Source organism: Mytilus galloprovincialis, chromosome 2 (assembly GCF_965363235.1).
Source record: "Mytilus galloprovincialis chromosome 2, xbMytGall1.hap1.1, whole genome shotgun sequence".
NCBI lineage: Eukaryota > Metazoa > Mollusca > Bivalvia > Mytilida > Mytilidae > Mytilus > Mytilus galloprovincialis.
This window is the reverse complement of record NC_134839.1, coordinates 29,680,820-29,705,277: the sequence shown is the minus strand read 5'-3', so window position 1 is coordinate 29,705,277 and position 24,458 is coordinate 29,680,820. Positions and strand designations below refer to the sequence as shown.

At 29.3% G+C, this 24,458-nt stretch overlaps 1 protein-coding gene across 6 annotated transcripts; it reads left to right on the top strand.

Moving 5' to 3' along the window:
* The first annotated feature begins 1,530 nt into the window (after window positions 1-1,530).
* On the top strand, window positions 1,531-24,458 carry LOC143063327 (uncharacterized). 6 transcript variants are annotated; one of them, XM_076235409.1, is made up of 17 exons: window positions 1,531-1,579; window positions 8,478-8,804; window positions 12,533-12,583; window positions 13,295-13,353; window positions 13,826-13,923; window positions 16,254-16,322; window positions 18,379-18,439; window positions 18,909-19,009; window positions 19,482-19,521; window positions 20,004-20,191; window positions 20,593-20,827; window positions 21,226-21,396; window positions 21,842-21,985; window positions 22,385-22,492; window positions 22,830-22,968; window positions 23,490-23,805; window positions 24,238-24,458. In XM_076235409.1, exons 1-16 carry the CDS (start codon window positions 1,549-1,551, stop codon window positions 23,675-23,677), a joined length of 2,010 nt encoding a protein of 669 aa, XP_076091524.1. In that variant the 5' UTR covers window positions 1,531-1,548; the 3' UTR covers window positions 23,678-23,805; window positions 24,238-24,458. The 6 variants fall into 6 exon arrangements, with proteins under 6 accessions (XP_076091524.1, XP_076091527.1, XP_076091525.1 ...); XM_076235412.1 differs by lacking the exon at window positions 1,531-1,579 and adding an exon at window positions 2,921-3,051; XM_076235410.1 differs by lacking the exon at window positions 1,531-1,579 and adding an exon at window positions 3,476-3,760.

Sequence of the window (24,458 nt, the reverse complement as noted above, 5' to 3'; positions counted from 1 at the left end):
TGCTTTAAATTTTCAATGATATATCAGTTTCGAGTCTTTTGAATTGTGACATTGAACAATCAATTAAATACGCATCTCACAAAAAGGGTAAAAGGTCATGTAACCTTTCGTTTTGTACATGCTTATTCTAAAAAATATAAGACTGTCGTGGAAAGACATTGTTTATGTTATAATATATTCAATATATTCAAACTTTCAATGTTAAACATACGGTATTTTCAAAAATATTTGTCAGTAAGCAAGACTGGTCAATTGAGATCCCATCTTCACACAATATCAGAGGGTCAATGTAGTTGTCAAACCTGTTGACTGGGTTAAATTATGAATTGATCATGAAGAAAATACAAATCCAGAAATTATTTATCAGTTCATCTTGATCTTGTTACGCGTGTCAAATTTCAATTTTGACACAACATGGCCTCTAAACTTGCATTGTTCTTGCTCAATACACACTTAGTGGTCGGTCAAGTCTTCAGGGTCACAAAAAGACTAATGCCAGTCAAATAGTTGTATCTTGCACAGGAATGTGTACATATAACTGTTTTATAATACAATAGCGGATATCTTTTTTTGGTATATATATATATATATTTCGTCTCGCTACGCTGTGCGAAATTATAAGGGTTGTTCTCTATATTTCTAATCATAGGACTACGACTATAAAAAATATACAAATCATAATATTGCAAATCGCTATTTTTGCATGGTGCAAAGCCTATTTGAAGATAGGCAAATACACGAACAACTAGAAAAATCTTACAAAAAAACAGTATCTTTTTCTCACTGTAAGATTAATGTGACACAAGACTTTACAGAAAGGGAAAGGAAATGACCTAAGTTTCTATCTTACTATACAAATCCTTGCACTCTCTAAAGAATTGCAATAATTTAAAGCCAATACAAATCAACCGTTTCGTCGATTATTATGAATACTGGGAAGGCTATTTGGAGGCAGGAATACAAGAACAACAACTAGCTGATATATATAGAGTAGACTTAAAGACTGCTATTTTGCTAGTAATACAAGTACATTGATTGTTATCAAAACTACCCCTAGAAGAATGATTTTGGAAATAATTAAGAGAATGAAAGCAAATATTCTCAATTTTATATATATATATATATATATATATATATATAATTTAATCAAGACTGAAAAACTTTTTAGGATGACATGTCGAGGTTCAAAGAATTTTCTTCTCATCATATTTGTTTTATAATTTCCATAAGAAGATCAGCAGACTGCTTAAACCACTTAGGTGTCAACTTTTCTAAAAATACGACAAAAGACGGGAAAAAAACAACAGTTTGACAGCATCCGTATGTGTCAAGAAATGTTAATATTTCCATATTTTAGTTTCGGGAGTAAAATTTCCGGTTTTGGGTTCAGTCTATGAAAACAATAGATAACAATACTTATTTACCTTCCACTTTCCATTTCCATTATCTCTGTTCCCTGTTGTTTGTTTTTGGCTGATAATAATTCTAAGTAAAATCTAAGGCGATTGTTTTTGTATTTCTATTAGTGATATTTTGAGCTTAAGGTAGATGATTTGTAATGGCTACCTGGTGTTTAACGGTAAGATAGCTTAAAACTAATTCTACCAAATACTATAGGTATCCTCAGAATTGTTTCAATCTGTGCATCCTGTTTAAGTCCCTAGCTTTATCTGTATTACGAAGTTGTAGAAAATCTAACAAGCAACGAAAAAACTCTGAAAAGCAACGAAGAAACTGTGATAAGCAACGAAGAAACAAAATAAGAGAGGGGAAAAAAATCTGCTTTGAAAAAAATCTTTTAATCATTTATCATTTGTTTTTCATTCAGTTTATGCTGAATTTTCAGAGTAAATTAATGGGTCTCAATCGAGAAAGAGTCAGAACAAGAAATGTTGTTTCTTGAAAAATGATATTAAGTCTCTGGTGTGAGAATGGTATCTTCTAATAGTACGAGAATCCAAAACAGCTTCTCTCATCCTTAACCGTTTTCATGTCATTTCTCCAAACCATCATTTCGTCATTTGCATGAAGGAACGATCAGGATAGAGTATAGCAGAATAACAAAAAATGGCTCGTATGGTTCTATTCAAGTATATCTATAGCACTGACGATGTATGATGTCTTTTTTTTCAAAACTTAGCCGTAAGAACTCTCCAAAACATGATATTTTTGTGGGTATTTTTTTCCGTTGGATTCAAGGGTGCAGCGTGCAATATAATATAAAATCGAACTATAAATATATATATATTTTTTCATCAAAACATCAAAAGCCTCCATCTGCTTGGTAAGATTCTAAAGATTGCGCTTTCGCTAACCAATCCGAATTAATTGTCATGTACCCTACATTAATATTGGTACATAATGTTATTGTAATTTCCGTTTCACATTGGGCATAATATATTGACTCAACCCAGGTTTCATAAAATTGAATATTTTACTCAAACAGATTAAAGTGAAATAAGTTATTAGTATTTTGTCTTCTATTTTCTCCTTATCAGATAAAACGATAATCTGAATAAACTACTGGTTCTAATTCTGACACCAACGACCTCTATTTCAATTAAAATGCATAATATTTAATTTAGATTTGTTTAGATACGTTTGTATTTAATAATCCATTCTGTGTCAATTCATTTAGATAATAAAATGACACAAAATGCCGTAAGTCCTACAAATGACTATGTCCAGTATAGTTTGTAAGCGTGCCAGAGCCACTCGCTTTCGCTCGTTTGCCCGCGGGGTACACTCGATTTCACCTGTTCGCAATTGACTTTCGATCGATACATGATAATTTCCAATAGCATTGTTAAAACCATTAAAACCTGATTTTTATCATTAATAGCTTTATGGGATAATTTTATTATCAGTTTTGCAAATCAAAATTAACAAAAAATTACTGGGAAGTTCATTTGTGAAACTTTTGTTCAAGTGGAAGGACATATTTACTGCTCAAATTTAAAACAGTTATCAACAAATTTAATTAAGTTCAGCTTCGAAGAGGGAATACGGAGTCTGCTGGAAAATAATATTAACATCATAACTACCATTTAGGTAAGCAAAATTAAATTTGTATTTTATAAAATATATATTATTTATTGAAAGCGCAATTTATTCTTCACTTTAATTATTATTAATTTTTTTTCGACCTTGTTTTTCTTTGCATTTTCAGTAATTTATTATAAAATGAATTCAAATTAACTGTATCAATCAATGAACATTAAAACCATATCGAAAAAGCCATGGACTTTTGAAAGTATTTAATTCAAATTTCTTTTCTATTTCCCCCATAAAATTTGTCACATTCTAAGTTTCTTTATTATTTATTCTGAATATTGAAGAGGTCACTGTTGTATCGATAGCCTCTATGATAGCAGATTAAAGGGACGCGAGTATTCACGTGCTCCAAAGAAACATCAATCGCTGTCAATCCGATAACGGGCAAAATAACGCCCACCGTCAGTTGTAAAATCGGAGTCGTACAGGGATAAACCAGAACTATTTAGTGACAATATTCTCACGTGTTTTTGTTTTGCATTAAGTGATTTATATTTAAGCGGATTAAATCCTAAAATAACTAAAATAAGATATACAGAAAATAATGGAAACATTTCTGTGTCTCCTTCCGAATCATTATCTGGATAAACTAATAGTTGGGTGATTTATTCTAAAAGTACTGTGTGAACATACTGATTTATTCATAAATTGACTTATAAGTTTGTGGTAATGACATTTTCTTAGAAAATGTTATCAGCGGAGATAGGTAAGTAATATCTGTGTTTGTGTGTGTGCTTGGTTTTTTTATTTTATTTACAAACATGATTTTTTTTTTCTGTAAGAATGAACTTTAGTTTTTAGAGAGATATATATAACTATATATTTGGTATAATATATGTGTCTCTTTTTTTTCTTTAACTATACCTTTTAAATTTTACAATCTTTTTTCAATATATTATAATATGTAAAATCACCAAAAGGTTCGCCCCTGTCAAGTAAACAACAGTTAAATTTAATAGAGAGATGTAAACATCAGGCGGAGTGAACGACTTCAAAACATCTGCAGAAAACGGTTAGAAAAAAGTGAAACTAATCAAACTGCAAGGTAAAATTATAAAGGTTAAAAGTTCGTTACAAAATTAAAAGTTCGCTACACAATTTTGCCAACAATTTGGTATAAAGGGGTTTTAATTACACTTGCTCGGTTATATTCGGTTACATGAACACACCGTAACATGTGGTGTATGGTTGACTTCATCTAAAAGCTGATGAAAAATTTACATCATTTGAGTGCAAGATAAAAACACAAACTTTTGGTCACAGCTGTTGTGGAACTTGCAGGGTAAAATTTAATATTGGAAAGACCAATAAATTAAAATATTCAATGACATCAGCGTAAATTATTAAGGATCATTATATTTTTTCTAATAAACTAAAAAATTACACACACGTTCCCCAAGGGAGGTTTTATATCGTGTTCGGTGTAGCTGAGGCTAACTATAGTAGTCTCAGGGTGTAGACAGAGTCCAGACACTTCTAGCTGAGAATATCGTTTGTACGTTTGCCGATAACATTGATTTTATTACCTGAACACTATGAATGGTAATAAAATGACCAGAAGAAACGTTATATGGCTACGGACAATAGATATTGTGTGTCCATTGATAACTACATTTACACCTGACTCTTGCCTGAATATACTACTAAACTCTTATGAAATATTAATTAATGTTGTCATGCACTATATTTTTTATTATTTTCATTTTCTTTTGAATCCGTACTTTTTCTAAAGACTTTTTTTTAAATGTCAGCCGATCCAAAGTCAGTATTTATTTCAGAAAACATAAATAGAAACTTGGCTAAGATCAAAATTCAAATCTGTAGGTAAAAATAAACTTCAAACTTTTAATTGTAATCTTTAGTTTTGCAAAAAGTGTGCCACTCCTGACCTCATTTAGAATCACATTATCGCCATAAGTTATAGAAAAGGATATTTGTTTCTTCTTTCCATCTTTGTTATCGTAAAGGAATTTGGTGATAAAAAGCTTGTCCTGTTTTACCCCCTATGTTAAGATTTCGTATGGATCAAAGAGTTGTTTAAGCGTTGTTCTGCATTTTTATTACAAATAGCAGATGAATGTATCCAAACCAGATTATTGATTTGATATTTCAGAATAATTTACATTTATTCTGGTCAAATTAAGCAAAAGGCGAACACGACCAAAAATGCTTCGCATAAATATTTATTAATCTTCAAAGATATTTGAATAGCAACGAAAAACTCAAAAAGTCCCTAGTATAGATCAGTTTAGATTGCTGCATCAAATCGTGTGTATACACTGCACTCATATCTAAGAATTGTTTATTTTTTTCGGAATGTAATTAGCGTTCCGACATCGATTTTATCATATATTCATTTCCGCCAGAGGGGTGCACTTGATTGATAAGTGTGAACATTTACACTTTTAAAAATCCTTTGATCTTTTAAAATCAAACAGAAGTAGAACATGTAGTCTTGTTTTTATTGAAAAAAAGGAAGTTATACCCATGAGTAACTGTATGTAGAGAAGTCAAAATAATGTAATCTTGCACACTATTGCACACTAGAGGTGGAGTTATAACAAACATATCAATAAGATTCTGGCCTGTGAAGTGTTTCTTTTCATTCCTGAACGTAATCCCGTGTTTCTTCATATTCTTATGGTCAGTGATGGCATTTACCCTCTTCAATTTTACAGTGATCTCAAAACCATGGTTGAACCTGTAAAATACCATGTAAAACTTTGCATCTAAATAAAATTTTAGTCTAAAATATAAAATATTCATACAGTAGTTATATATTATGTTGCTGACTGCACTTCTGGTGTTTCATTTATATCACATTTTGGATAATGCATTCTAAATGAGTAATAATATATATATATATATATATATATATATATATTAGTAATAATGAGTAATAATATATACAGAGCTCCAGATAAGCTGCGTATTTGCGTGATCACGCAATACAAATAATAAAAAACCCAATGCAATTACCCATTGCAGGGTTCAATAACCCAATTATTTCAAAGGAAAACCCAATTATATGCCCAAACCATGAGTTCTCAACCCTTTAATTGGCTACTGTTTGCGTTATTTACCCTTATCTGTTTACAGTCGTCGCGTAAATCTATGTTTATAATATTTATAATTGGAAATTTCCTTTCGTTCTAAAAATAGATCCCAGCATCAAGTAGCTGAAATAGGTCCTTGTTGGAGTTTTCCGTTGCTCAATAGGTACACGTGTTTTTGAAAACATTTCGGTCTTCTCCGCGTTTATCCAATTAGCGTGTGTCATTTAGTCATATTTTTTTTGCATTGCTCGAGATTTATCATAACATACATTGAATTAAAAACGAAAGTGAATGTCCGGTAAAAATAATGCTAAAATTGAAAGAAAAAAATTATTTTCAACTTGTCGCGAAAAAAATTTGTCCAGAAAAAAAAAAACCATAAACCCCCCCCACTCCCCCCCCCCCCCCCAGAAAATCAAATGGTTGCTGCCTAATAAACACGGGGTTTCGTCAAAAACGAAATCAGTTGGATAAAGTGAAAGGCCAAATCAATTATGACATGATAAAGCATGAGAAACCAAAAGTTCTAATAAAAGACAACTAAACCCAGATTTATATAAATTGAATAAACAAAAATCATTCAAGTATAATTAGAGTTTATGTTATTTTTTTTTTTTTTTTCATTTTACGGTTAAAATTTTTAATGAATACACACACAGGCACTGGTCTCAGAATTTATTATATAAAGGTGTAAGACGAGTGCCTGTGAATACACATATCCGTTTTTGTGAGAAAATACAAAACTGGCAGAAGGTTTGGAACGGGACACAAATTAAACCTACAATTGCTCCTCAGTGAATAAACCAAATAAAACAGCTAGCAAATAACCCTTACCCTAACCCTAAACCAAATAAAACAGCTAAACAAAGAAAGAAACATATTTAAGATGGAAAAAAATCTGGGGTTGATATTGCCTAAATATTCAATATTGTGTTGATGAAAAAACCCAATACATTCAGGAGCTTGGTGGTGAAAAACCCAATTTGATATTAACATGAGGGGTGAATTGGAATTGATAATGCAATTAAAAAACTTTATCACCCAATTTATATAAGAAAATGGTGGGTAAAAAACCCAATTTGTGAATTCTTATCTGGAGCTCTGTATATATATATATATATTAGTCTATCCTCATTTATAACTGGGGTTACTTATGTATTATTGTATCCTTCTTGAGATGAACTTTTGAATATATATTCTACCAGGATGGTCAAATTGTGTAATAAAAGACAAAAATGTATTGCATCTATAAAAGTTGTATTTTGATAATATAAAAATGGACCACTATTTCTGTGAATGTGTATTAATGTCTTCGTCTAACAGTGCTTGACCTCAAGGCTCTTCTGTATTTCTACACAAAGGCATACATATTTGTCTAGATCAATTATACCAACTTGTTCCAAAATGATTTTTGGCCATTGGAATGAATACCCTTGAAATGTATATATGTTATTATGAAAGTATTAAAATTAACACCCTTGACCATACACTTCTGTTCACTCCTTAAACTCCTAGACCTCACAGTCACCATTCATATTCTTTAATTATATACTTCAGACACTTATCACAAATTTGCCAGATTTCATGCTCAATAATTCTAAATTTATTTCTGATTTGCAGGCAAATGATTACACTTTGTACTTTATTAAATACCAATATCAATTTCAATTGAAGTTTAACCAGTTGGGCCATTAATTTTATTTCTGACATTTCAACCCAATCCTTTCATTAGTAAATACCATACTTCTTGAAAAATGACCCCGCCTAAGTGAATGTTCCTTGAAGTTGAAAGTTCATTAATCAATTTTAGAAATCAAACTAATTATTAAAGTAAATGTGCTTAAGGCAAACAAACAAAATGTTTTCAAGTAATGTTTCATTTTTAAAAATGACAAATCCATCAATAATTTGAATACCAACAAAATGAGGAAAAATATTAGCCACAAAACTTATTTTGACCACTGGATATCTACAAAAAAATATTGTGTGGTCATAAGTAGTAGCATTTCTGTCTTGATATTGTCAATATCCTTGTTAACTCTAAACTGCGATAAATTTGTTTGGCTGCCCACAGAACCCCATAAAATGCCCTAACAAATTTATCGCAGCCATTCTGAGAGCAGCCAAATCAAAAGATCAATCCTTGCACAGAATCCATAAAGAGATTATTACTAAAGCACGTACAAGTATGATTTCAGACAAGGACAAGGACAAATGTCGCTACAATGGCTTAATTAGCTAGACTGCATGTACATGTCCTTTTAGGTTTTGGATAAAAAGTATTGTATTTATCTCATGAATTGATTTTTAAACAATTGACTTTTTTATTCCACACATTTTTGATAATTAATGATTATCTATTTTTAGATGTGGGTCACATATATCGAACCAGCATACGAAAGAAAATGGATCATGTTTATGAAGAGATTATTGCAGGGTCCTGCAAAAAGATGAAATTTGTTCGCCACGCCAAAGACAATGATGAAAGCAAGCCTACTCCATGCAAACGCAACAAGAACATGGTTTATACTCCATGTAAGGGTGCTTCTAATAGTCATGCTGTTTCTGGAACCCCAACACAAAAGATGCCCTTTACATCAACCTCTGTACTCAATCACAGAATCAGCTTGATGAATGACGACACATACCTCTGTCCAGCTCCTAGTACTACAGTGAAACATTTAAAAGCTCAGGGTATGAAAAATATAATATATTTTATGGCTTAGTTAATATTTTGTGGAAGAGTTCAGTATTTTCAGGGAAATTTATTATAAACTCTGGCAATATGTCAGGTTATCATGTAAAATTTTCAATGAAAAAATATATATCATTGAAAAATAAGTAAAAGGTCTAGACTAAAACCAATAAATTGTCTAAACTTCTGGGCATATGGTGACAAGCCTAAATAGAGAATTACACCATCTAGACAATCCCCTGCAGTTTAGATATATGTTATGATGGACATGGCTATAGGAAATGATAGGCCTCATTCATGAAAATCTCACCTGTGCACCTGACACAGGTATGAAGTAGAGTCAATATCAATTTTCTACCTATATGTCAAGTTTGATGGATCTTTGTTAAATTTAATTTATGTCCCAATATTAAATTTGTCATTTGTACACAAAATTATTATTACAACCAAAACATGCAAACATTTAATTTGACAAGGATAAATGTGTAACCAAAGCAATACATGTACAAGGCAGTAAATCAACCCCTAAATCAGCATTATAGAGTCACCAATTTATTTATGTTATAAATTTAGACATTCTGTGAGAAAATCTATTGATATTTAATATAGTGGGATAATTTTACGTTCATTTGTTAAATTTAAGTTCCCATAATTTTGGTATTTGTTAACTATCCATCATTTTTGGAAAGTAAATATTTCATTAGCATGTCGAAATAAATAATATTTCATGAGAGAATTTGGAGGAAGAGTTTTCAATTCAAAATTTGCCTTTAGCATTTTAAGAGAACTGTTGAAATCTTTAAGTGAAAAGTAATTGAGAAAGGTTTACAATTCAAAAAACATTGAAACCTTTTGTACATCAGACATGTATATGTGTTTTTTTTTCTATATAACAGGTTCATTAAAAAGAGTGAGATTTTTTTTTCATATTCCTGAAATTTGATAAAATACAGCAATCAATCTATCATACATCACTTTATAATAATACAAAATCATTAATAATTGAAATAATAGTAATGTCAGTCTTAGCAAGGATTTGTATAGCACTATACAAATCCCAGGTTTTAGGCTCTCAAATTTTATAGAGGATAGTATCACTTAATAAAAGGGGAACATGGACAGGCCAAAGTCATCTTCATATTTTATTATACTCCTTAAAAGTTTTTTTTTATTATTCTACCAGATGATATTTTAAGTTTTATAACATTTATGATTTTAGAGGATTTATTGGGAAATAATAAAAAAAAAAATTACTTTGAATATAAAAGATTACATAAAAGTTTGATTACATAATTCTAGATCCTGTTGTTAAAATCCACTTAACCATAAATCTAGAAAATATTTAAATCATAGAACTGCTGTGAATTTCCATATATGAGGAAATTACATTATGTAATAAACTTCAGTAAATAGTCAATTTATTAAAAATCCATAAAGTCTTAATCATATATGATAATAAATGGATAATAATTTTATTGGGGGCTATTTGTTAATCCAAATATAGCACAGCAGTATATTAACCACTATTTAATATGACCAGCTGAGAAGTAAGAGAGAGCTGACCTCCCATTACCATATTCCTGGCCTTTTTTACCAGCACCAGACAAATCTTTTTCTATACAATTAAAGACTATATGGTTGCCAATTAAATTAAACTGAAATGCAACTGTGAAATCAACATCCTGCTGTTACTTTTATTCTCTTACAAATTAAGACAAATTTGGGATGGGAATCTGGTTAAAATGTTGAGATAGCTATAGAAATCCCCAATTATTATGTAACTAAACAAGGTTCTAACTTATTTATGAGTGTTTTGAGTGGCAGCCATGAAGGTTGTGTGATGTATCACTGAAGTAAGGGATCAGTTGTTGGTCTAATTGGTCTGTATTTAACTTCCTGGTTTGAGATTTCAATGGATCCCCTGTGGTTACTAAATTGTTTGAACATGAAACACTTGGCATCATGATTTCTATCTTGTTAATTTAGTGATTGGCAGGTCTTCATGTTTCTAGCAATGGTAATGCTTTTACCAGATCGCACCACAGACTTGCTATCTGGACTCCTATATTGGCACTGGGATGGTTTATAATAGAAAAATTACTTTAGACTAGCCTTCAATTCTTTTATATGTATATTTAATTGTTTAAAGACAAATGTCATAATAAATTATACAAATTATTACAATTAATTTTGATGACCAGTTTAAGTCCATTGATCTATCCCATAAACCAAAAAACATTAGCCAATAAGTATAAAACAAGAAAAAAAACCTTCAAAACTACATTGAAAATTTATATTAATACTATCAGTGCTGAGTGCATTTTTTTTAACTCATTACTGATATAAGGGTAACAAAATAGCAAATTGTTTTTAAAAAATATTGAAAAGAAAGTATAATTGTTTAGCGGTTCTTGAAATATGTGGTATCATATTTTACCAATGTCAACATTACTGTTCCTATTTCAACTCAGTAACATATTTTATTCTGAATTTCAAAACCCAATTAACTTTTTTTAAAAAGAATGTACAAACATAAACTTTTGTAGGTTTTATTTTAAAGTATACATAATAGGATAATTATATCAATTTTTAAATAAGAGTATTAATTATAAATGTATGAATTATTTAAAATATGTTTTATCCCTACTCAATGAAATAGGGAATTTCATATTAATGCCAAGGTTGACATTTATTGGGGAAATTATTTCCAAAAACTAAAGCTCAGACAAATGTCTACAGTTTCCAATATACAAGTGCTACCTAAAATTAAATATAACACCATAAATGTGTCTTTAAATAAACATACTTCAAGATTTCTCACCTTTTCTATAAAATACCTGTCAATTATTTATTAATGAAGAATAGGATTCTATTATTAGCTGTTTATTTGGGAGGAAATTATTGTCAAAACAAAGTGTCAGTATTATGCTAACTGTAAAGTACTTGGTAAATTTAACACCTATAGCTACCTGTTGTATATTTCTTAAGACATGTTTGTATATTCAAATCCCTACACCCACTTCACCTTAATCAGGTAATAATGTGTCAGGTAGATTATCTCTGTCATTGACCAATCAGAAGTCTGGATTAATCAGGTAGCACCTAATTGATAAAAATAATATGATGTTGAATTAATTTATTGACTTATTACTAAAAATTTGTTTGCTGCATCAACATCACTACTTATTGTTTATTTTCTGTGTTATGTTATTTGGATTTTCATCATGGTTATTAGTACATCTGTTCCAACTTTTGTAAGAGGTGAGACAAAACATAATTGTTTTAATTTTAAATTTATTTTAATATAGATTTTTAAAATATAATTAGAACAAAACTTTAATTTTAGTTATTCACTTTATTATTTTCTGAGAAAAGATATAAGTGATACATGTATAACAAAATTTTAAAATAAATCATATTAGTAATACAATTCTATTATTGTATTTCAAAAAAGCAGTTTCTAAACTTTTCTTATTTTATTTTATAGTATTTAAGGGGGGGATAAAATCATATTTTATATTGCTTGATCTTATTTAACACTTTTTTCTCTATTGTTTCTGTTGCAATTTTAAGTGGTATCAACCTTAAATTGTTGGAAAATATTTCAAAGAAATCCCTAAAAAAATTAAATAGATTATGAAGCTGAGTTTATTTTTACAAGCTGGGTCACATAGATCATTTATATTCCATACTAAAATATTTATGTATTTATTATTATGTATTTCAGGTCAACTAAAGTTGTCAGCTTCCATCAACCAAGGCGTTCTACAAGTTAATGGTAAGTTTATATAATATGTACTTTGAATTTCTAGATTTCATCTTGTCACAATTTTGTCAAACATCTTACATAAATAAAACTCAGAATACCCCCAACTGTTAGGAGATTTAATTATTAATAATTATGATTTGTAAATATTAATTATAATTTGCCACCTTGATAAGTTGAGATCTATATGTCAAGAAGTCATGTATATAAGTAATGTTCAAAGAAATGACAACTATTACTTGTTAAGAGAGCATGGGCCAGTAAGGCTAGCTGTTTTAGAATATATAAGTATGGTTTGGACTTTTAATTTCTTATCTTTAATAAAAGTTCTTCTGAATCTTTAAATCAACCTATATCAAAGTGAAACTTTGGAGGATAATTGATAATTTGAATGTGCTGCATTTCATAAACAAAATACTAAGAATGTGATATATTAAAATTTCACCAGTATAAATTTGTAGAATGTTTATTATCTTTATTTCCATGGGAATTGAAACACTCACTCATTCAAACTTTAGAAAAAAATGTAAATATCTAAAAAGTGATAATCAACTGTTTTAAACATGTTTCTTATTTTTTTTTAAACTGCTTAACAGATTTTCATACTTTCTATGTTGCTTTTTCTGTATAATCTCTGACTTTTATAACAGCAAGCCAGCATCCTATTTAAATGATACATAGTTTTCCACTGTTCAAACTTATCATAATTGTATTTATTTGTAGTTATACAAGGTCGCCAATTGTCTACCAGACAGAAGACAACTTCTATTACCTATGTAAAGGTATGGTATCAATTTTTTCAAAAACTTTATAATCTCAAAAGTCTTTCTCCTTAAATGTAAATCCATGTTAGACAACTCATCATAAAAATTCTTCCAAAGACAATATGAGACCATGTGCAATTTGATTTCAGTTAATATGTTTTTATTTGCCAACATAATCCATCCCCAGACTATGTTCTTAATCTGTTTGGATTCTTTCTTCTGATCATTTTCATTTTTCCTAAGAATAGATTATAGAATGTATAGAAGAATTTATTCTTTTAATTAATTAATTGTTTTCTAACCTCATGTTCAGTGGCAAGTATATTGCTTTAAAATTTATAATGGTTCAATGAAGAGTGTCAACTTTTAGTACATATAATTAAAACTGGAAAAAAACTTGATTTTTGTTCATATGTTTTATTAGATATTTTCCCAAATGATAATAAAAAGTCATTTGTACATATATCTAACTTTATTTTTATATTTTTAGGTGTCCCTAATTCCTGACGGAGATAGCAGGAGGTGTAGCAGTAAGACATCCATTGTAACAGACTCCAACAACCCTCTCTATGACCAGCAGTTCTCATTGTAAGTATACATTACTCATTCAACTTAGAATAACAATAATGTACATTCATCAAATAATTTATGGAAATCTTTGCAATATCATTGGTTGTGCAACTCCTCATCATGGTAACAGCAATATGCAACTTCTGCTGATTTTGCGTTTTAAACCAGTGACTACATACCATTTCATCTTTGTTATTTCTGTTAAATTATTTAAAAAAAATCTCTAAATGAAACACAGTAATAACATTATTACATTGAATTGGTAAGTGGTTTTGGTCATTTAACTGATAAAGATGTCAATATGTGGAAAGGTCCAGATTTGAAACCATTTGGGATGGGAAGTAAGGGGCTCAGTTGTTTAATTTTTCTCCCACACTTTATCCCATTTTAATTATAAACTAAATGAAAATAAAATTAATATATAATAATAATGAGCAATAAATCCTTTCAATTATCAGCTAATCTGATAATAGATTTGTTTATTATCTTAGGATAAGATACCTATCCCAGGGTACTAAAATATTTATAGTTATTTCATATAAACATAATCTTGTTTGTTTATTTTAATAATAACAAATTTCATGGGAAAATTAAAAGATTATGAATTTTGAAAATTTAAGGAAATGAATGAAATTAAAGAAGATTAGTAATTGTTATTGTTATCTTTCATCCTTAATTATAAGAATTTTTTTATAAAAATTTACAAAGAAATTAGAATATTAAGAGCTGTTACATTTTAAAAGAAATTTTTGAAAATTGTTTTTCCAAAGCATCTATTGAAAGAGGATCATAAAAATTATTAAATCAAAGCTGTTACATTCATTTGCATAATCAGGCGAAAGCAAAATTCTTAAAAATTATCAATTATTCATTGAATATGAAAACTCTTAATTGGTAATATTAGCATATTGGTCTTTTCATATTCTGATCCCTTTATCTGCCACAATATTAAGAGCAGGTGCTTTTGCAAAATTAAGACAAAATTATGACAAAATTTTGAACAACATTTAAAATTATAACAATTAAAAAGCGTCATAATTGATATAGATTATATATTTAAAATTGAACATTTACAGATTAAAATTTTATCATGTTATAAGTATCAGTTGAGAAATAAGATATTTTGTTATAATGAGTACAATATGGTTGTATTGGCTGCTAAGTGGGGATCCCTGGTGTTAATTGTACAGAAATTTGACATTTAATTAGGCAGGTGAAGGTTTGATAGACAAGAAACATACACCTGAAATTTATGTTCTCACCTGTTTCAAATCAAATGAACAACTGACCATAGTGTTCTGACCAAATTTATCCTGCTTTTAAGAATTGTTAGTATTTTATAATTGTAATTTTAATTTATACTGAAATGTAGGGTAAATGTAGTCCAGGTGATATTTTTGCATTTTTATATGCTTTAGATTAAAGAGTAGAGTCAATTAAAATAATAACACAAATTTGCATTCATTTATATTTGTTGTTTCCCTCTTTTTAGTTAGATATAAAATGACAAACTTTTAATAAAAAAAAAAACTGTCTTATAGCTGGATCAATGTTGTCAATTCAATTTTTTAGTTTGACCTTTTGATTTTTTTTTTAAAGTTATGTAACTATTTTGTTTCATAAAAATAATCATTGTACAGGTGAAAGTGTAATGTAATGTTTGGTTGTCAATTAATAATATGATCTAATTATGAACAAATCTCCCAAACAAGTTCATTGCTTACAGATATATATGAATGGGATTGATATATAGATAGATAGTGTTGTATCAGGTTCTCTGATAAGAAATTGACACATATCTGAGTTGTACATATCTCAAATGATATAGGACATGCAGTTATCATACAAACTTATCTAATTATAATCATTAATCCCTAATTATTGATCACAAGCGAGTATATACTGTAGAATGACATGTGCTCAGTAAATGCACTTAGTAATATATGTCAATTCCTTAACAACCTACATTTTGGCATATCTCATGTTGTAACTTTGAAATTTTGTTATAGTTAGTTTGTTTCTCAAAGATAGAAGGACTTGATCTGTGATAGTCAAATTTCAATTGAAGTAAATAAAACAAGTAGGAATATGTCAGAAACCTATAAATTCTGTGTAATCTTATTTCTTATCTTTTATGTTTTCTTGAATTACACTCTTTCATTTCATAAAAACGTCTGAAAGAAAAAAAAAGGGTAAAATAAAAATTTAAAAGTGCTATTCCAAAAATATGCTCAACTTACAATAAGAATTATATGGTCATAGAATCAAGGATTTATATAGTAAAAAGATTAGAAATAAATATTTGATGAATGTGACTTCTTGTTGATAATTTTCTTTCTACTTTTTAGTGTGATTGCTGAAGAAGATTTAAAGAAGAGGCTGCACATCTCTGTTTTAGACAGTGGTAAAGCACCTAGGTATGTATTTGAATATAAATTAATTTATTTTACAAATATGACAAAGTGATGTCACTTTGTTTAATTTTTATTTCTTATGAGGAAAAAAATTATGTTAATATTTAAGAAAAGTTCAAGAAACATTAATCTTCTTTTCTTTTTAATCCGACTCAGATGAAAACCCCTGAAAGCATATGTTTTCATCTGTAACTTTAATGCGATGGGACAAAAGAATAGTGACCTATCTAACTAAGGGTCAGGTAAACAAAAACACTGAGAAAGGTCTAGGATGGATGAATGTCCATAAAAATCTTTTCTTCCCCTGGCAGATGACTAAATACAAGTCTGTTAATTGCCATGCTTAATGGATTGATAAATTTAAAAGTTTGACATAAAGAGCGTGTATAGGAATTTTAACATTTGAAAATTTAACAATAATACGACTGAACAGACAAAGAAACAAAAAATATGATTACAAATATTGGTGTAGCGTACCGAGTGTATAGGAATTCTTGTATCGATCACCTGGCCCCGCTGTAATTTATTTATGTTAGCCAGCTGCCTCTCTTGTTTTGTCTCTGAATGGTTGAAAATATAATGATTACATATAGGACACAAATTTTCAAATTATGTTGTAAAAATGCTGTTAAATTTTCATGAAAAGGTTGGTGATTTACATTTTTATATTTGATTTCTTTGTTCTGTTTAACTGTAAATATTTTTACAATTTGACACATTTGAAAAAGTTAATGCTTAGTAGTTTGTTATTTATTCGAAATTTAAATTTTTTTTACAATGATTGTTATGCTGAAAGATTTCAAATTTTAATGAAACATTTAAATCAGTTTTATATATTTCAGAAAAAGATTTATATCTAAAAGAAACTTTTTTATTTTAAAATGAATTGTCACCTTAAAGTTTCTAATTTTATTAGAAAAACAAATCAGTTAATTTTTACCTTTGAAGATCAAGGTGTAAAAACCTTTGAAGTTGTAATTGGATAATTCTGAGTTTAATTCAAGAGCTTGGGGTACACAATGTAATTCTTAAATTAGGTTTGTTTAGTTTGTTTAGTTTGTGTATCATCTTCTTTAAAATCTTGTTAGATGGTAGCCCTTTTCCCAAGCTGAGTTCAAGCTATGCTCTTGATTTGAGAAAATAAATTTGGAGTGAGAAATTTGTAACAACATGGTTATTTCTTATAAACTTTGTAAATTTCAAACATGGTCATTTGTTATAAAATTGGTGTAAGTTTCAAGTTCGGATTATATTTCATGTTATCGGATTAAGATAGTTTACAAGGTAGGGAGTTAAAAGTTTTATGTTTCATCTGATAAGATTTACTGTTACTTTGCACGATTCTGTTTAAACATTTGTTATTTTAACTTACTGTCATTTTGAAATTGACATTTTTATATTTTTAAAGTATTCAAACAAAACTAGGAATTTGTTCATTTGACATTTTAATTGCACTTTTCAAAATAAAGTAAAATATTCCTGGTTGACCAGGTTAATATCATTGTTTGTACTTATTTAAACTTATTTGAGATAAAGCACTTGTTTTGAATACAACATATTTTAATAATGGTATATAATTCTGTGTAGAAATAATAACAAATGTAGTCATATAAGGAGACAAGGGCTGTTTCTTCTTTTACTGATTATCCCTTGTGTAAATAAATAGGTTACCTTATACAGAAGTATATAAGAAGAAGTTGTCCAGATGACAAATTGAACTTCAATTTGGTTGACCACTTGATTTATTTGACCTTGACAGTCATTTGAACAAATCAATCTATTTTACGATGGGATAACCCTTTAAGATGTGTAACATTTCTATTTGTTAAATATAAACCACTCAATCAACTCAAGGGGTTCGTCACTTCATACAGAAAGTAAAAGTTTGGACCATGACAAATGTGATGACATAGAATAATAAGAACAATTATTACCACATCATTAAAATATAATTTTATTCACATTTAGCACCTGTGATTATGAAATTTTAAAGGTTAAGTTCAAAAGAGAAATTTGTAGTCATTAATGAAAATTTAACTTTAATTATTGTTCTTTGTAGTTCATGTGAGTTCCTTGGCGGCATGTCTTTTGGTATTCAACATCTGCTTAATCCACAGAAGGTAAGCCTCTAGTTTTATATGTTTTTATTTTTTACATTAATTGGTAATAAATATTTAATAGAGAATTTTGTAGAAATGAGACCATAGATATAAAGATTTGGAAGAAAAGTTTTAACTTGAAGTATGATATGTGAAAATTGTAAACCTTTGCCAAATTAACCTTTGGACCATTTGATAAAGTAAAAGTATTACAAAAATAAAGACTTTCTTGCTTTTAAGAAATGAATATACATATGCTAACATCACATATATGTCATTGTTTAGACTTTGTCACTAGTTTCAGGTATTTAATTTCAAACAAGAAAACTAAAATCAAAAGTGCGAAAAAACAACCTAAACCAAATAATACCTGTGCCTTCGGGAGATTAAACATATATTATACTTGTATTTATATATAAACTTGTAATTTTGAATGAGATGTGTAAGGATTGATTTGTTTATTATGTTATAATGTATAATTGTTTTATAGGAGGTTATGGGTTGGTATCATCTACTAACAGAGGAAATCAGTCATCACAAGCACCTAAAAGTATCTACAGTGACCAGAATGACACCATACAAGAAAGGTAGGTTTAACAAACCATTATACAACTCAGTATTTCAAGGATAATTTAAAACAAAATATGACATTAACTTTTATTAAATATTATGTCTTGTGTTAATCTTGGAAATTAGTCATTAGTTATTGGTCTCAGTCTATTTTTTAAGATGTAGACTGTATTTGAAAATGGGAGATAACTCTAAGTAGATTAAGATTTTAATTGTGTAAAAAATTATATAAGAAATGGGTACATTTTTGTTTCAAATATTTCAAATGTTAATAATTAGAAAACACAGAAAATGTCTTTTTGGTACAAGTTGAATTATATTAAACAGTTAAAAATAGAAATGTAAACCATATTAATAGGCAAATAGATCGTGGAATTCAGAATAACAAAAATCAACATTGTGAAAGTGACATAAATTAAAAAAAAATATGCAGAAAAGTTATAAATGTTTATTATATAGAAGTTTAACAAAATGTTTTTGATTTTGTAGGTAGTCTATCAGACAAGAAAACAGCAGACAATGACATCCTTACAGTAAGTTACTTCCCTTTGTAAAACATCAACTCAAGATTTATTTGTCTTCCCTTTTACAGTCTATAGATATAGTACACAGATGATTGATATTTGTTTCAATATTATGCATATTTCCAAATTTTAGGCTTTTAATATTATAACAATAAAAACAGATATAACTTTTGTTTATATTATAATATAAAGATTTCAAGCTTATAGTCATTTTATATTCAATGATATTAAGTATGGGTATGGGACACCAATCAACATATGATAAACTTAAATGTATTTTGATCAACATACAATAGCAAGGTGTCCATACTAAATGTCTTAATGGTCAACCAAGTTGTAAATCAATTCTACAGGAACCTTCCAAAAATCTGGTATAACACTGAACTCCTTAGGTCCAATGAAACAGATACATATTTATAATCTAGATCTATTTAAGGTAGCTGCAGTAATATTTGTTTTACTGTAATATAATATATTTATGTTTATTTTAGGTCAGCCTCTCACGTAGTTCCAGTGGTTATGGCTTCACAGTTGTTGACTCCTGCCCTGTAAAGATTGGTAAAGTAGACCATAGTTCTCCAGCAGCATCAGCAGGTCTATGTCCAGGGGACTATGTCATCTCTGTCAACGGTCACAACGTGTCAAGGTCACAGTCATCCAGAGTAGCAAAGATTGTCAAGTAAGTACAAAATAAATAAGGAATACTATCAAAATAAGATGTGGTATGATTGCCAATGAGACAAGGCTTCACAAGAGACCAAATAACGCAGTCAAACTGAAATTAACAACTATAGGTGTATGTATCAGGTTTGAAACAATGAACAATGATATAGTATTACTAGGTTGGGTCATCATTTTCAGAAATACTAAACTTAAAATATCTCATCATTTATTACAAGACAATATGTTGTATAAATTTTGATTACAGATCAAATGTTCCATTACTTATCTGTTTCAATATCTATTTTCATAAAAAGAGTATTTTGTGTTGTAAAGCCAGGAATGGTAATAAGACTTCCATTGTACATTTAAAAAAAAAAGAATTCTGACAATGTTTAATCATGATTTTTATTTTTGTAGGAATGGTGGTCAGTCACTTGTCATCGAGATTCAACGTGCTAGTCAGTTATCCTTCCTGAACCAGTCCCTATGGCAACCAGAACCCACCATGCTGATAGACCCTACAGACATGAGACGCTGCAGCCACGACAAGGGTTACACCTCCGAGTCCGACCTGTCCGACACAGATGAGGGTATCTACTCCTGGCCAAGCAACAACACCAGTACACCGGTTAAGAAAGACAAGAAATCAGAGGTATGACATTTATATTGTAAATTTATAGGTTATTTGAAGGAGAAGTAATTCAGTTTAATTTATATACAAGGGAAATATATGGAATATATTCATGTGAACTAATATGTAACTTAAAAAATCCAAGTATATGTCATTGCTTAAAAAAGAATAGAATCTTTATGTTACACAAATTTAAGAAAGCTGAAAGATGTGTCCTGAACTATATATTGCAATAACAAACTTAGTATATATACATCCTAATACATATCCTATGAAAAATAAACTTTTAGTGGAATTCAAAAAAGAAATTGATAAAGAAATTTAAAGGGTTTGAAGTACTGGAAAACGATATAAATGACTATGTCAATGCTTTAGATATGTAATGAATTTTGAGTAATGTATTTTTGTTTGTATTACAGTCCTCAGCAGCCTCAGAGAAGACAATCTCAACACTGATTCACCAACTCCTGACTGCAGAGTCCAACTTCATTGATGTCATGCATGCTGGTATGCAGCTGTACTCACTACCACTACGACACAGTATCCTGACGCCACAACAACACTCATCCCTCTTCCAGAATATTGAAAAGGTAAACCTTCCTTTTAATTGATATTGTACATAATAGTAGTGGTAGTGGTATGATTGCCTATGAGAAACCTCTCCATCAGAGACCAAATGATATAGAAATTATAAAAATATAGGCCTTTAACAATATAAAGTAAAATCTATTTCACATACTGAGCTATAAAAAGCCCAGAAATGACAAATGATATGAAGACCTGAATTGTACAATGATAAATAAATAATGGTATACAGCAACTAATTACAACCACTAAAATGATTTGTGAATAATATATATATTGTGTTTAGATTTAACTTAAAAACTAGAAGTTACATATATGATCACAAAATTTTTAAATGACTTTTAACTTAAAATATTTCCAATCTTTGCATTTCAGAAATGAAATGAAATATGTTTCGATGTTAGTTTAAGTTTCAAATATCTAATGAAGAATGTTTTTTTTGCATTCCAGTTGGTTATGATCTCTCAGTTCCAAGTAAAACAGATTCAGAACAACATCCCAGCCTCCGAGTCCTCATCAGACTCAGACTCCAGCACTACATCATCATCTGCTACAGAGACAGCTCAACACATCGGCAAGATCTATCAGTCTAAGGTAATTATAATACCATATTTATGATGCTTGAAAAAAAGGGGGCAAACAATTTTTTATGACATTCCATCACTCTGAAGTACTAAAAAATAACCATATGTTCTAGAATATCTACCTGCAGCTCTTTCTACAATAAATTTGAAGAGCAATGGTACAAATAAATCTCTTGGAAAGAGTAATCACCAAAGTATTAAAGTCTTTTAACGTTGCTTTTATAACTTAAAATAACTTTTATAATAAGAAGTAAGAATTTCCAATAGTAATATATTCTAAAAACCGTTTTTGTGGTAAGCAATGGTAGTTCATATCAACTGCTTCCTGAGTGTGTAATTACTTGAGTGCACTTAAATAGTAAAATAAATGTACAAAAAATGTACTTACAAGTATTTTTTCTTATTTCAGATTGCTATGTTCTGCCAAGCATATGACTTGTATGCCAAGGGTATCACCTCAGCCAACAAAGTTCTGTCAGATCTCAGTACTTCAGAAGACTTCATCAAGTTTGTAAGGGTAAGTGTCCATTCATTTGTAATAATAAGAAATGAGATAATGGAAATCAATGGTGTATCACTGAATACTCTAAGTTTATTTATGGGTCTCATTATTGAGAACATGTGTAAAAAATGTGCTTTTACTGTACATGAATAAATGAAAATGATAAAACAAGTAAACTTATAAATAAGTTTGTACTTTTGCCATGTCAGTAGAAACATCAATGAGGCAGCAAGACAGCAACACATGATTTTGTTTAATTTGTAACCAAAGAATACAAAGAATCAACCATTATTTTTATTGTGACTAACTATAAATTTTGTATTTCAATACTTATTGTTGTTTTGTTTTACAGAATTCCACGTTAGAGTCTGGTGAGCCATCCATCAGTAGCTACATCTACCTCCCAGTACAGCACATAGTCCGAGTGTACAACATTCTACAACAGATACTAGTCTTCATTGATGATGCCAGTCTCTCATCTACTATGCACAGTAAGTATTTGATAGGTTATATCAGGGTCAACTCAATAAATCAACTCTTTTTAAAGTTACTTCTTACTATCTATGGTCCTCAAATGTTGTCTATAAGATTAAAATAATTTGATAAAGAAAATCGGGAATATGTCAAAAGAATATTTGGAGGTAAGCAACCCATAAATGTCAATTAAAACAATGCGTGCAACATAAGGTTTTTCAACAATTGATGAATATTTGTTACTTCCAATCTCCAAATCACCATATTCTTGAATCACTCGTCATAATCAACAACAAAAATTATGTTCATTTTTAACATGAAAATGAAAGGTAATGTTGACAAAAGAAAATAGCGAATCATTACAATTGAACTAACAGATCACTGTTTATATGTATTTAGAACAACCAGTAAAAACTGAGTCTAAATGATATCAAATGCATGACCGTAATGGCTGTTATATCTTTACATATCCATTTGAATCCTCACAGGATTTTTATACATAAAAAACAATTTACTAAAAGTGACTTCTCTTTTACAGCCTTTAGATCCTGTATTGACAACATGATCAGCTATCCTAGTGTTTCACAGATCCTCTGTCTAGCCTCACTTTCACCTATCTCCTCAACACCAGCAGCAGACAGTCAGAAGTCAAGGTCATCAACTAGCACAGGAAGTAGGGGGCACTGTGATGGTCAGCTATCTCTGCCAACGTTTCAGGAGTATTGACTTGTTTTTAGCCTTTTATTACTGTGATACTGACTATTTTGTTGGAGAGTTACAACAGAGATTCAGCACCAAGTTCCGAGGAAACTTCATCTAGAGATGTCGGCCATCTTAGCAGAAACCTGCTGCTGGTATGTATTGTTTTATATTATGGTTTATATTTTGCTTAGAACTAATAAGGATTGGACTTAAGCTTCATGAGAAGAATGCTTGTGATATAGAAATATAAAAAATATAAAAAAGCAAAAACAAAATATACCTATTTGCATATATAGGCAACAGTCTTGAATTGGCAATATTTGACAATAATGAGCAAATACTTATATTACTGTTACTTTTACTTTTGAACCATACTTTAGTATTTCTGTTACAGTACTAGTCTCTTTGTTATTGAGGTGTTTCGGAAAATAAAAAAAAACAACTATTGCTGATATTGTATTTTTATAGTTTCAAACCATTTTCTTAGTAGAATAAAACCTATTGATAATGTATATAAAGAATTGGAATGATAAAAAAGGCATTTTTTTAAAGCATACTTAAAGTTTTTCTTATTTCTATTCTAGGACAAAGCAGAGAATTACAGGTTCTCAGAGTTCACAAGAATCCAATGACAATGAAGATTGATGTATATGAACTTTTAATTTGTTTATAGTGTGTATTAATAGGACCTATATAATAGTTCTGTATCCCACAATAGTGCCAACAAGTGCTAATTTATTTGTACATATTGTTTTATTTTTATTGTTATCAATTTTATGTTATTAAATTGAAAATATGAAATGAT

Bases quoted from the DNA above. Each gene is read 5' to 3' on its own strand.
- LOC143063327 (XM_076235409.1), top strand. From the start codon at position 1,549: ATGATTTGTAATGGCTACCTGGTGTTTAACG. The intron at 13,924-16,253 runs GTAAGTATACAT...TCTACTTTTTAG, and splicing joins TATGACCAGCAGTTCTCATT to TGTGATTGCTGAAGAAGATT. The intron at 18,440-18,908 runs GTAAGCCTCTAG...ATTGTTTTATAG, and splicing joins ATCTGCTTAATCCACAGAAG to GAGGTTATGGGTTGGTATCA.